The sequence below is a fragment of the Acanthochromis polyacanthus genome, chromosome 13 (genome assembly GCF_021347895.1).
Source record: "Acanthochromis polyacanthus isolate Apoly-LR-REF ecotype Palm Island chromosome 13, KAUST_Apoly_ChrSc, whole genome shotgun sequence".
In the NCBI taxonomy this organism is placed as follows: domain Eukaryota; kingdom Metazoa; phylum Chordata; class Actinopteri; family Pomacentridae; genus Acanthochromis; species Acanthochromis polyacanthus.
This window is the reverse complement of record NC_067125.1, coordinates 6,727,280-6,739,656: the sequence shown is the minus strand read 5'-3', so window position 1 is coordinate 6,739,656 and position 12,377 is coordinate 6,727,280. Positions and strand designations below refer to the sequence as shown.

The 12,377-nt window shown below is 41.5% G+C and overlaps 1 protein-coding gene across 1 annotated transcript in view; it reads left to right on the top strand.

Annotated features, from left to right (window-relative positions):
- LOC110965900 (pregnancy zone protein-like) overlaps nt 1-12,377 on the top strand; it is a 72,670-nt gene that overhangs the window by 42,753 nt on the left and 17,540 nt on the right. Inside the window, 7 exon segments of the mRNA XM_051957539.1 lie at nt 1,699-1,786; nt 1,915-2,095; nt 2,499-2,671; nt 2,674-2,723; nt 9,636-9,762; nt 9,939-10,060; nt 11,870-11,921. Coding sequence (XP_051813499.1) covers nt 1,699-1,786; nt 1,915-2,095; nt 2,499-2,671; nt 2,674-2,723; nt 9,636-9,762; nt 9,939-10,060; nt 11,870-11,921 — 793 coding nt within the window.

Sequence of the window (12,377 nt, the reverse complement as noted above, 5' to 3'; positions counted from 1 at the left end):
GTTGCATTCGTGAACTTGAATTTGTTTTTGTGGGTTTTATGTTATTCCTTGATAATCGTCCTGACTTCTCATAGAATTTCCATGTTTTGGTAAATTTAGTTAAAAAATGGTGAATTCAGTTTAAATTTCTCACTCCTGTTCAAAGTGAAGCGTAGGGGACTCACTGAGAAAGACAGAGTCTGAATTAACCACTTCATGAACTGGAATGGTCGTTAGGACAAACAGTGAAGACATAAGTGTCCCCCTGTGTTGATCAAAGTATGGACGTGGACGAGATTAGCAGAGAACTGCATACTTACAAGTGTGCTTAGGAAGAGCCAAAGCTAACTGAAACAGATCTGACACCTTAACATTGAAGTACTCAAGACAGAATAACCACTGCTGATCTTCAGCAGAGATTAATGCTTCCAGATCAGAATATGAGAAGTCTCCAGAATGACCATAAGCAGACGATTGAAGGAACAAGGTTTAATGGGAAGAATAGCTGCTATGAAGCATTATTGAGGCTGTAAGCGTCCAGAAATGCCTAAATTTGCGAAGGAGCACCAAACACTGACTGTAGATGGGCTGGAAGAAGGTATCTGGACAGACAAGTCCAAGTTTGAAGTCTTCGGTCAGCATCATCGCGTTTTGTCCTCAGAAAGCTACAGAACGTTTTGACGCTAGATGTACTGCACCCACAGTAAAACACGGTGGAAATTCCATTGTAGCCTGTGGTTGTATTTGTGGAAACAGCATGGGCAAATTAGTTAAATAGATGGTATCATCAACAGAAGGTCTACCACAACATGTTGGTACATCATGGAATACTTTCTGGACTAAACCTGATTGGTGTGGGTTCATAGCCCAAGAAGACAATGACCCCAAGCAGGCTTCAAAGCTGTGCAGATACGACTGGACCAAGAAAAAGAATCTGGAGTACTAGAACTGATGGACTGGCCAAGTCAAAGTCCCAGACTGGAATCCTATAGAACAGATCTGGGATTTACTGAATTAAAAACAGAAAGATTCATCCTAAGCAAGTCTCTGGGAAAAGCTAGAAACTATTTGGAACTCAATAACAAATGAGATTGTTGAAAAGTCCATAAAAAACAATGACAGCAAGGATGCAGCTGTTATCAGGACCAAAGGAGGTCATACAAAATATTAGGATTTTGGTTAATATATGTGAATAAGGACTATTTAGCTGCTCCAGTTTGTTATTTGCCTGATAAATAACAATACAAAAAATACATTTTTAACAGTTTTCTACAGTATTTGTGTTTTCCTGTTTCTATGACAGGGAGTCTAAGAAATTTGTTAAGCACTGTATAAAATATCTCTTTCTCTCTCTCTCTCTTTGTATGTATATATATATATATATATATATATATATATATATACATATATATATACACACACTACCAGTCAAAATTTGGACACACCTTCTCATTTAATGCTTTTATTTATTTGTATTATTTTCTACATTGTAGATTAATACTGAAGATTCACGCTAATTTGTTTACAACGTAAGTCCATATGTATTCTTTTAGAATGTTGATTTCTTCAGTGTTCATTTACAATATGTAAAATAATAAATAAAAACCATTGAATGAGAAGGTGTGTCCAAAGTTTTGACTGGTAGTGTGTATGTGAATTTAAGTTGTTGGATCTGTAATAAACTTTCTGTTGATGTTTCTGTTTTGTTGGATTGTCTAGAATGTAGGACTGAAGGTGGCAACAAACTTGGTAATTCAAATACCTTCATGCCTCCAGTACAGAGGAAGACAGTACTATCCTACCTATGGTGACTTTTTTTCTTGTTGTTTTGATGTGTCCAGTGCCACATGCTTCATATTTAATGAAATTAAAATATTTATTTTTGTCCTTTCTGGTCTCTGTTTCTGGTAAAAATGTTTCCTTGTTTCTTTTCAGGTGGTGGTATTGCCTACAATTATCCAGTGGCCAGAATGAAGACAGTGCATGAAGCAGGGTCTCCTGGTCTCCTAAATCCTGGCTTAAGGGGAGCAGGTCCTTATTCTCCTGATCCTCCACCAATAGAAACAGTTCGCACCTTCTTTCCTGAGACTTGGATTTGGGACCTAGTGGAAGTTGGGTGAGCTTGAAATGAGGCAAAGTCAGAGCACCTTTGAGTACATTCATGGTCCCATATGCACTTCCAGCTTTCTCATTGAAGGCATAAATGTAATGAAGGTAATTTTGGTCAGCCACTGAGACATTGAATTTTACGGATGTCTGTGACACTTTGGGAAACATATGAAATATTTTAGAAATGGTTGCATATGGGAAAAGGTCATCATGTTGAGAATTCTAGTATTTCTTCATATATGACAATTATTGCCCGAATTTCTTCAACAACATGGAATTGTACTACTTTCTGAAAACACAGCAGGATATTCTCAGAGCACAGTAATTCACCATTAGATTTTAACAAACCTGTTTTTTAAAGTATGCTTCACCATCTGACTAAATGTGTTTATGTGTATCTGCTGATCCAGATCATCTGGAAAGAAGGACGTGTCCCTCACTGTCCCAGACACCATCACCACCTGGGAGACAGAGACTTTCTGTTTGTCTCCTCATGGTTTTGGTTTGGCTCCTCGTAAACAAATCACCGTCTTCCAGCCCTTCTTCCTGGAGCTCACGCTGCCCTACTCCATCATCCGGGGGAGCACTTTGAACTGAAGGCAACTGTTTTCAACTACCTGTCAAGCTGCATCATGGTAATGAATAATTTGATTTGATCGACACATTTTGGCAAATCCTCATGAAGACACATGATGATAGAGTGTGTTAGCATACTGCCATTTTCTGATTAGCATCACACACAAAGCACAGCAGTTAGCTTAGCAAGTATGTGTTTGTCATTAACTGAAGTGAGCGGCAAACTGACTCAAACATGAAAAGCCAGAGGATCACCAAAGTTCCAGATGAACCAGTGGTGAAAATACATTTATGTACCAATAAATATGTATGTCTGGCAAATCTTTGAGACGCTGACGTAGCTTCTGCTTCCGGTGCAGTTTGAACAGTTGGCACATTGTGTTTTCATGTTTCTGTGTGTTTTGGTGCTTGGCTTTTGACCATTTTCTGGATTTATCGACCACTGATCTTGGATTAAGGACATTGGACTAGCTGCTGAGACCCTTGGTAAATATATGACCACTGCCTGGCTTTCGACAGTGGATTGGATTACGCACTAAGTTGCCAAGCTGGTTTCTGACTTGCCAACTAGCTGCTAAACAAACTGCTGACGAGCAACAGCAGCCTGTTGCTCTGCAGCATTGAGCAGGAACTACAGCACTGCTTTTGACTGCGATGGTCAGACTTTAAACAAACTTTGGCTCGTGTTTTCTGCAACAGTGGTCGCTCGGAGATAGCTTCTGGAGCTAACCCGCTAGGCTCTGGACCTAACATTTTGGAACTAACCTGCTACCCTTGCTGGCTAGCTGACAACCAAAGGCCTGCAGTGGGGAGCCTCCCTGTCTGCCCCAGGGATCCACCTCTCTCCACTTCGCCCTGGTTGTCATCAGAGCGGTACACCGACACCGAGCTGCCTTTCTTGCTCCCGTAACAGTGGCTTTGGAAAGTGGACAAGACTTGATCCCATATGTCTTACACTGACAGTGTTTTGTCAGTGTAGCTTGTATGTTATTACAGCTTGCAAACTCAGTTTTGAAGTGTTTGAGTACTGTATTGACTTAAAGCTCGAAGCTAGCTAGCATAAGCTGTATCAAGTCATGCCTCCACTCACCTCACCATCCGGATGTGACAGCTGTCTCCGTCTGACCCAGAAGATCTCCAAGCTGGAAGGGAGAATATCCATCCTGTACCAGATCAGAGAACATGAGAGGATCCTGGACTCCTTGATCATTTTGGGTCCTGGTGTCTCTACCACAGCTGCTACTGAACTAGAATTATCGGTCCCCTGTCCAGAATCTACTGCTCCTTCTGCTGACCACTGGGCCGTGATGGGTGCTATGCCCCGAGCTCAGGGCGACTCCACTCCAAGCCGGGGAGAGCAGTGTATTTTGGCTCACAAAGGTACACAGGGTGGGAGACTTGCCTGTTCTCCTCTCTCACCTAAGGCCCTCCAGCTGACCAACAGGTTCTCAATCTTGGATGACCAGAATTTTCCTCCACTCGCCGGTCCTCACTTCTCCTCCTTTCCCCCGAGTCCGATGGTGGCGTCCCCTCGGCTGTGTCCAAACTGTATGCTCCACCTGGTAACCACAGCTCCAGATGCCATGCTTCCTTCTCACAGCCGAGATGTGTGCAGTTTACCCCATAGCCTGTGGCCTCAGAACAACATTGGGCCCGCTCACTGCGGCATTCCCCCTCCACTCAGTCTGACTGTAAACAGGTCGCCTATGATGTCAGCTGAAAAGTGGACTGTCACCCTGTCGGAGGCTCCTCATGTCTCGGCTGACTCTGCTCCACCTGTCACTTATACTGATCAGGAATCTTGCTAATCTTCCTCAAAGATGCTGAAAGAGACTGTCATGAAGGACTCTGGACCTTTTCCCTGGGCTGAGACGCTCCGTCACCACGCACCTGTGCAGACTCTGCAACGTAAATCGTTGTCCATGCAGAGCGAGACAGACAATCCTCTGCGAACCTGCCCTGGCGGTCCTCACACTCCATCACCCTGCCCACTGTTCCCTCTCAGCACATTGACCCTCATCAGTACACTTGGCAAAACCCGCTCAGTGTTTCCTGAAAGGATTTTTTTTCAGCAGTGGCGGCAGGCTCTCTGGGAGTCGTGGCGGTGTGAACAAATGACACCTAACAACAGATTTTACGTTTACAACCTATTTAATGAATAGCCAGTTGAAATTAGGTTTTTAATGGCTCAATGTAAACATCCATCCATCCTCTATACACCGCTTTATCCTCACTAGGGTCGCGGGGGGTGCTGGAGTCTATCCCAGGTGACTTGGGCGAAGGCAGGGGACACCCTGGACAGGTCACCAGTCTGTCACAGGGCTACATACACAAACAAACAATCACACTCGAATTCACACCAACGGGCAATTTAGAATAATCAGTTAACCTCAGCATGTTTTTGGACTGTGGGAGGAAGCCAGAGTGCCCGGAGGAAACCCACACATGTTCAGGGAGAACATGCAAACTCCATGCAGAAAGATCCCAGGCCCACCCTGGGATTCGAACCAGGGATCTTCTTGCTGCAAGGTGAAAGTGCTAACCACTACTCCGCTGAGCAGCCCTCAATGTAAACATTTAAAAAAAATTTTTTTAATTTGAACAAGGTCATCTGAAAATGCAGTCAGGAGTTACATCACTGCGTGTAGATATTAACTTAATGCTATCAATTAGTTTGCTCATTTTAGCGACACTGAATTGGCACCGGACCCAATTAACTGAAGCTACCGATATTTTACGTAATGTTAGCTGGCCATCAACATTTTGCGAATGCCTGTTTAACTTGAAAAGTCTATTATGAGTTACTAGCTAATAACTTTTCTCCGGTAAGTCGCTGTCCTATTTTCCAAACGACCCTCCTTTGACTCTATGACCTGGTTGCCTGGGTGCTTGACTTGATGTCACTTTCAAGGCTGCGCTCTCATGAGTAATTAATGTTGTATTAAACCGGTGTATCAAAGAGTAGACACCGAGCAAGATAGTTATCTGTAGTTTACCTTCGTACTTGGGAGTACCCGGCACATTGCAGGACTCTGCTGTGAAGGTGGAGAGGTGTCGGTGGTGTATTTGCGACAAAAAAAAAAATTTTAAAAAAGAAAGAAATTTTAAGGAACGGCGGCTAGGATTTAGGAATGGCAGCCTGCCACTCCTAAATGAATGTGGAGGAAATGCTGCTATTATTCTGTACACATGGATTCCTGCTGGATCCCAGTAGTATTCCATCTTTTCACATTTCTGTACCTGTTCATATCCTCTCAGTATATATTTTCTTAAAACGTGTGTAGTCTGTAGATACAAATATGAAAGAAACAATGAAACTTGGTTGACTTATGATGTTTTTATTCAAGAGAAAATGAAATGAGAGCAACACCATTTTCACTATTTTCATACTTTTGTGATTTTTGGTGCAGAATCATGCAACATGTGTCATTATACCTCTGATGGTACAAAGTAATGAGATAGTAATCGTTCATAGGAGAATAGCATATATATCGCCCTTTTGATTAAAACTGACGTCTTTGCCACTGGGGTCCAAGCAGACACCGCGATAGTAGAATGATGTTTATAGTGGAAATATGGGTCCAGCAGAAAACACTTGAATCATCAGTTCACAAAACAATGTTAAATTAAATAAAACACACACTGCATGCTGCACGGTAGTGTGATGGTTAGCCCTTTTGCCTTGCAGCTTGAAGCTCCCCGGTTCGTGTCCCGGCCTTCCCGGGATCTTTCTGCATGGAGTTTGCATGTTCTCCCTGTGCATAAGCGGGTTTTCTCAGGGTTCTCCAACTTCCTCCCAGAGTCCACAAACATGCTGAGCTTAAGTGGTGATACTAAATTGTCTGTAGGTGTGAATGTGATTGTTTGTCTGTCTGTGTAGTCCTGTAACAGACTGGAGACTTGTCCAGGGTGTCCCCTACCTTCACCCTCAGTCAGCTGGGATAGACTCCAGCCCCCCGTGACCCTAATGAGGATTAAGCGGTGTATAGATAATGGATGGATGGACAGTCTGGCTGGGGTCCACATGGACCCCAAACGATTTTTTAAATATATACACACCACAAACCTGGTTGGAATCAAATAAACTTTGGTGTATGTGATGGCAACTATGTGCGTGACAGCGACCTAAAAGGAATGAAAAATCCAACTTGCAAATAAAAAAAATATGACAAGTTATATACACTTGGGGTCTGCATGGACTTCAGGTGTACTGATGAGGGTTAATTATTGGACATGCTATAATCAGGAATGCTTGCTTCTTTAATGCCATTACACAGAATACATCTGTGATATGTTCAGAGAATACAAACTTAGCAGGGCTCTTAGATCCAAGGACTCAGGTCAGCTCGTCCAGACCAGAGTCTGGACTAAACATGGAGAAGCAGCATTTAGCTGTTACACTGCAAACAAGTGGAACAAACTGCCAGTGGAGATTAAAATTTCACCAAATGTAGACACTTTTAAATCCAAGTTAAAAACATTTCTTATCTCATGCGCCTATGCATGAAACCTGCATGGTATCTTTTAACTATCCACACCTCACTGTGATGCTATTAGTGTTTTATGTAAATCACTTTGAATTGCCTTGGACATGAAGGGTGCTATGCAAATAAACTTGCCTTGCCTTGCCTTGGCTAAATCATCCAATATTTAATGCCATTTGTGATTAATTTATCATTTGCGATTCACCAATACTTATGTACTGTCAGAGCTTCTGTCCTTCCAGAGGAATGAGAAAAAGCTGACTTTATTCATTAGCTTGAGATTGATCAGTGATGAACATGAATGATTTCACTCCGAATTAAATGGATGAATACCTTAAATGTCAGAGCCGGAGATAATGGAACAAACGGATATTTTCTAAATCTTTCTGACAATGTTTGCATTTTTTTCCATCTTATTACAGAGAACATCATAATAACAGAGTATTGTGTCTGCTCTCACTGTGGTGGCCCGGTAGTTATTTTTATTGACCAATGGTGATATTTTCTCCTTATCAGTCTTGAATTAGCAAGGTCATTCTGCTCAATGAAATTGTAGAACTGTGTAATTTTTTTTACCTGATAATTTCATATCTGACTTTGAACGCAGTGGTTTTGCAAAATACACCTTCAGACAATTCAGTCTACTTTTCTATACTAAAAGACAATAATTTATTAAGACCAACAGTGCCGTTCTTCAAATTTCTTCAAGTCCTGATTGTAAATTTTCCCTCCATACTTGTTGATCAAACTCCTAATATCTCATATCTGTGCATTAAAGTTACTTATTTAGAAGGTTTTTTTTTCCATGAAAACAGTCCCTTTCTGCCTTAAATGACTTCAGTGTTACTCTACACTGTTTGTGACTGCTGTCTATAGACCATGCAGATCTATGAAGTCCCTGCCTGTCTCTCCATCCATCCCTTCCTGGTGTAGGGTTCAGGGTTAGACAGAGGAAATTATCTGGGGGAGCCGAGGCAATGCACTGACCAACACATCATCTGCAGCTCTCCATTCCCCTACTACCCGGTGAATTGCTTTGTATCTTATGTAAATTAAGCTGTTAGATATTAAAAGTTAGGTCTTTTATGGTGATGAGTTAAGGTTGTAACAGCCTGTTGGTTTAGGTTTGAAAAACCTCAACAGAGCAGGTATTTACGAGAGTTAGCTGGGTGAATAACGTGACCAAAGAGACGTATCACAGCCTCCAGGAGACTCTAAGAGAGCTGTATATGGAAAAACCAGCTTTGTTCTGCTTTAAGACTCACAATATTATGATCTACAGGCAATGGCACTTGTTAGAGAATGCAGTTTTTACAGAACACATCCTCAGTAGTAAACCTCAAGAAACATGATATGACTGGTGATAACTGACAGCATTAGGTTTGAGGACACAATCATCAGTCAAAATTCAGTAGGGTGTTAAACTACTGTATGAAAATGGATGCCAAAAAGACAAAATCAATGGTAATATCAAAGACCTGCCCATCACCAAGAATTCATATGTCTAGAGCCTATAGATCAAGTGGATACATTCATATACTTAGGACAACAGATAACCGAAGATGGAAAGAATGATCATGAAATTATAAGGAGGATCTCAATAGCAAGGGGTGTGTTTATCAAAATGAGAAGCACTCTGACAAATAAAAATCTACGACTACCAACCAGAAAGAGAATTTTGAAGTGCTATGTTTGGTCAACCATGTTATATGGATGTGAAACCTGGACCATTACACATAACATCATGAAAAGAATTATTGCCTTTGAGATGTGGACATATAGAAGAATGCTGAAAATATCCTGGACAGATAAAATCACAAATGAAGAAGTCTTAAACAACATAAAAAATAAGAGCACACAATTAGAGCACATATTAAGACTCAGAAAACTCAGGTACTTTGGTCATCTCATAAGAAAAAATAACATATCAAGAATATTATTAGAGGGACGAATAGATGTAAGAAGGAAAAGAGGACGACCAAGAGCAATGTGGACAGACAATATAAAGAAGTGGACAGAAATGCAGTACAGTGAGGCAGTAAGAACAGCCGAAGATAGAAGTACGTGGAGAACTACCATATCCTCCAACCCTGTAAAGGACGAAACATGACAAAGAAGAAGAAGTTGTTAAACTACTGGACGGTACACAGTAACAAGTTGTGATATTGGAGTAATTCACGTTTCACACCAGAAACTAATTCTGAATAGAATAATGATACAGAAAGTTCCAGCCGGCAAGTTAACAGGATACAAGTCTGTAAGTCTGAATGCATGTTTCTGCAGTGTGAAGTTCATTATGTCTTCCTGCATATCAATCCACTATACGGACATGTTAACATCGTAGATGGGATAGGAGGAGTCTTGAAAGTACACAATGACTTTAACACTCAAGGACTGTGGTGATGTTCTACATTTATGCTGTGACTTAAGTTTGATTTATGGTATTATAGAAGTGTTTAGTAGTATATTGTTGTGTTTGTTGAACAGGTCAAAGTCACTCCAGCACTTTCCACAGAGTACACCCTCACCCTCACCGATGGCTATGAGTACACCTCCTGTCTGTGTGGCAATGAGCGCAAGACCTTCAAGTGGACCATAAACCCCACAGCCTTAGGTGAGTCTCAGCCTTTAATCCACCCTGGTGTGAAGGTTAAATGGAGTCAGGGTGGAGGAACTGCTGCCTCTCTTTTCCCAGCACATCTCTTTTTCATCTCTGTGAAATCAGTAAGATTCATCTAAGCTACAAAATGTGTTGATACTGGAGTAATTTAGAGCGCTGATTTTGTTTAGGGGCTGTGAATGTGACTGTGAAAGCTGAGGCCGTGACATCTGACATTTCTTGCAACAATGAGATTGTGAGCGTCCCAGACAGAGGTCGCATCGACACGGTCACTAAATCTCTCATAGTAAAGGTTGGTACCATATATGTAACACAATACCTTTCAAAAGTTTGGGGTCATTCAGGCAATTTCATGTTTCCCATGAAAACTCACACTTTTATCCATGTGCTAACATAACTGCACAAGGGTTTTCTAATCGTCATTGAGCTTTTCAACACCATGAGCTAACACAATGTAGCATTAGAACACAGGAGTGATGGTTGCTGGAAATGTCTGTACCTCGATGTAGATATTCCATTAAAAATCAGTCGTTTCCAGCTAGAATAGTCATTTACCACATTAATAATGTATAGACTGTATGTCTGATTAATTCATCGTTATCTTCACTGTAAAAAAAATGCTTTTCTTTCAACAATAAGGACATTTCGAAGTGACCCCAAACTTTTGAATGGTAATATGTACCCCTCAGTTAATGAAAGAAAACCCCACAATGGTCACAGAAATAATTTGAATCTGACAAAAGTAGTAATAAATAAAAATTCTATGACAATTAATCAATGAATGAATGACATTGCTTTTGAACTGTGGTTCAACAGAATTATTTTAAAAAATAAACTCATGAAACAGGCCTGGACAAAAATGATGGTACCCCCAGAAAAGACTGAAAGAAATGTGACCATAGGGACACCTTCAATCGAGGTGTGTCCTCTAATTAGCATCACAGGTGTCTACAAACTTGTAATCAGTCAGTCGGCCTATTTATAGGGTTACAAGTTGTCACTGTGCTGTTTGGTGACATGGTGTGTACCACACTAAACATGGACCAGAGGAAGCCATTGGGAGAGTTGTCTCAGGAGATTAGAAGGAAAATTATTGACAAGCATATTAATGATAAGGGCTTTTAGACCATCTCCAAGCAGCTTGATGTTCCTGTGACTACAGTTGCAAATATTATTCAGAAATTTAAGATCCATGGGACTGTAGCCAACCTCCCTGGTCATGGCCGCAGAAGGAAAATTAATGACAAATGAAAGAGACGGATAATACGAATGGTAGCAAAAGAGCCCAGAACAACCTCTAAAGACATTAAAGGAAAACTCCAAGGTCAAGGTATATCAGTGTGCCATCGCATCATCCGTCATTTTTTGAGCCAAAGTGGATGTCATGGGAGACAAAACAAAATCATAAAAAAGCCAGACTGGAATTTGCCAAACTGCATGTTGACAAGCCACAAAGCTTCTGGGAGAAAGTCCTATGGACAGATGAGACAAAACTGGAACTTTTTGGCAAGGTACATCAGTTCTATGTTCATAGACGCAAAAATGAAGCATATGAAGAAAAGAACACTGTCCCTACTCTGAAACATGGAGGAGGCTCTGTTATTTTCTGGGGCTGCTTCGCTGCATCTGGTACAGGGTGTCTATAATCTGTGCAAAGTACAATGAAATCTCATGACTATCAAGGTATTCTAGATAGAAATGGGCTGCCCAATGTAGAAAGCTTCGTCTCAGTCACAGGTCATGGGTCTTGGAACAGGATAATGGCCCAAAACACACAGCTAAAAACAGCCAAGAAGGCACCCTTCAAACCTGAGACAACTGGAGCAGTCTGCTCATGAGGAGTTGACCAAAATAACTGCTGAGAGGTGCAGAAGTCTCACTGACAGATACAAAAATGGTTTGATTGCAGTGATTGCCTGAAAAGGTTGTGCAACAAAATATTAAGGGTACCATCATTTTTGTCCAGGCCTGTTTCATGAGTTTATTTTTTAAAATAATTCTGTTGAACCATTTTTCTTGCATGTGCAGTGGATTTATTATTGTTCTTTTACTCATAAAGTTGACTCTGAATCTCAAAATAAACATTATGTCCCTTTGTCAGGCTGAGGGAGTTGAGATGACCGAGACGCATAGCTGGCTGCTCTGCCCCAAAGGTCAGTATTGTTTACTTCACTCACGAGCCCCTGGCTGAGGACTGCTTTGTTGGAGTTCTACCTGGAGAACGAGAGGGTCACCTCTCTGCGACTTCATGTTGCGGAGGGGAAAACTCTGACTGTTGTTTGTGCTTATGCACCAAGCAGCAGTTCGGAGTACTCAGCCTTCTTGGAGTCTCTGGGTCGTGTCCTGGAAGGGGTACCACCTGGGGACTCCATTGTTCTCCTGGGGGACTTTAACACTCACATGGGCAATGACGGAGAAACCTGGAGGGGAGTGTTTGGGAGGAACGGCCTGCCCGATCTGAACTCGAGTGGTGTTATGTTATTGGACTTGTGTGCTAGTCATGGATTGGCCATAACAAACACCATGTTTGGGCATAAGGTTGCTCTTAAGTGTACTTGGTACCAGAGCACCTTAGGTCAAAGGTTTATGATCAACTTCATAGTCGTATC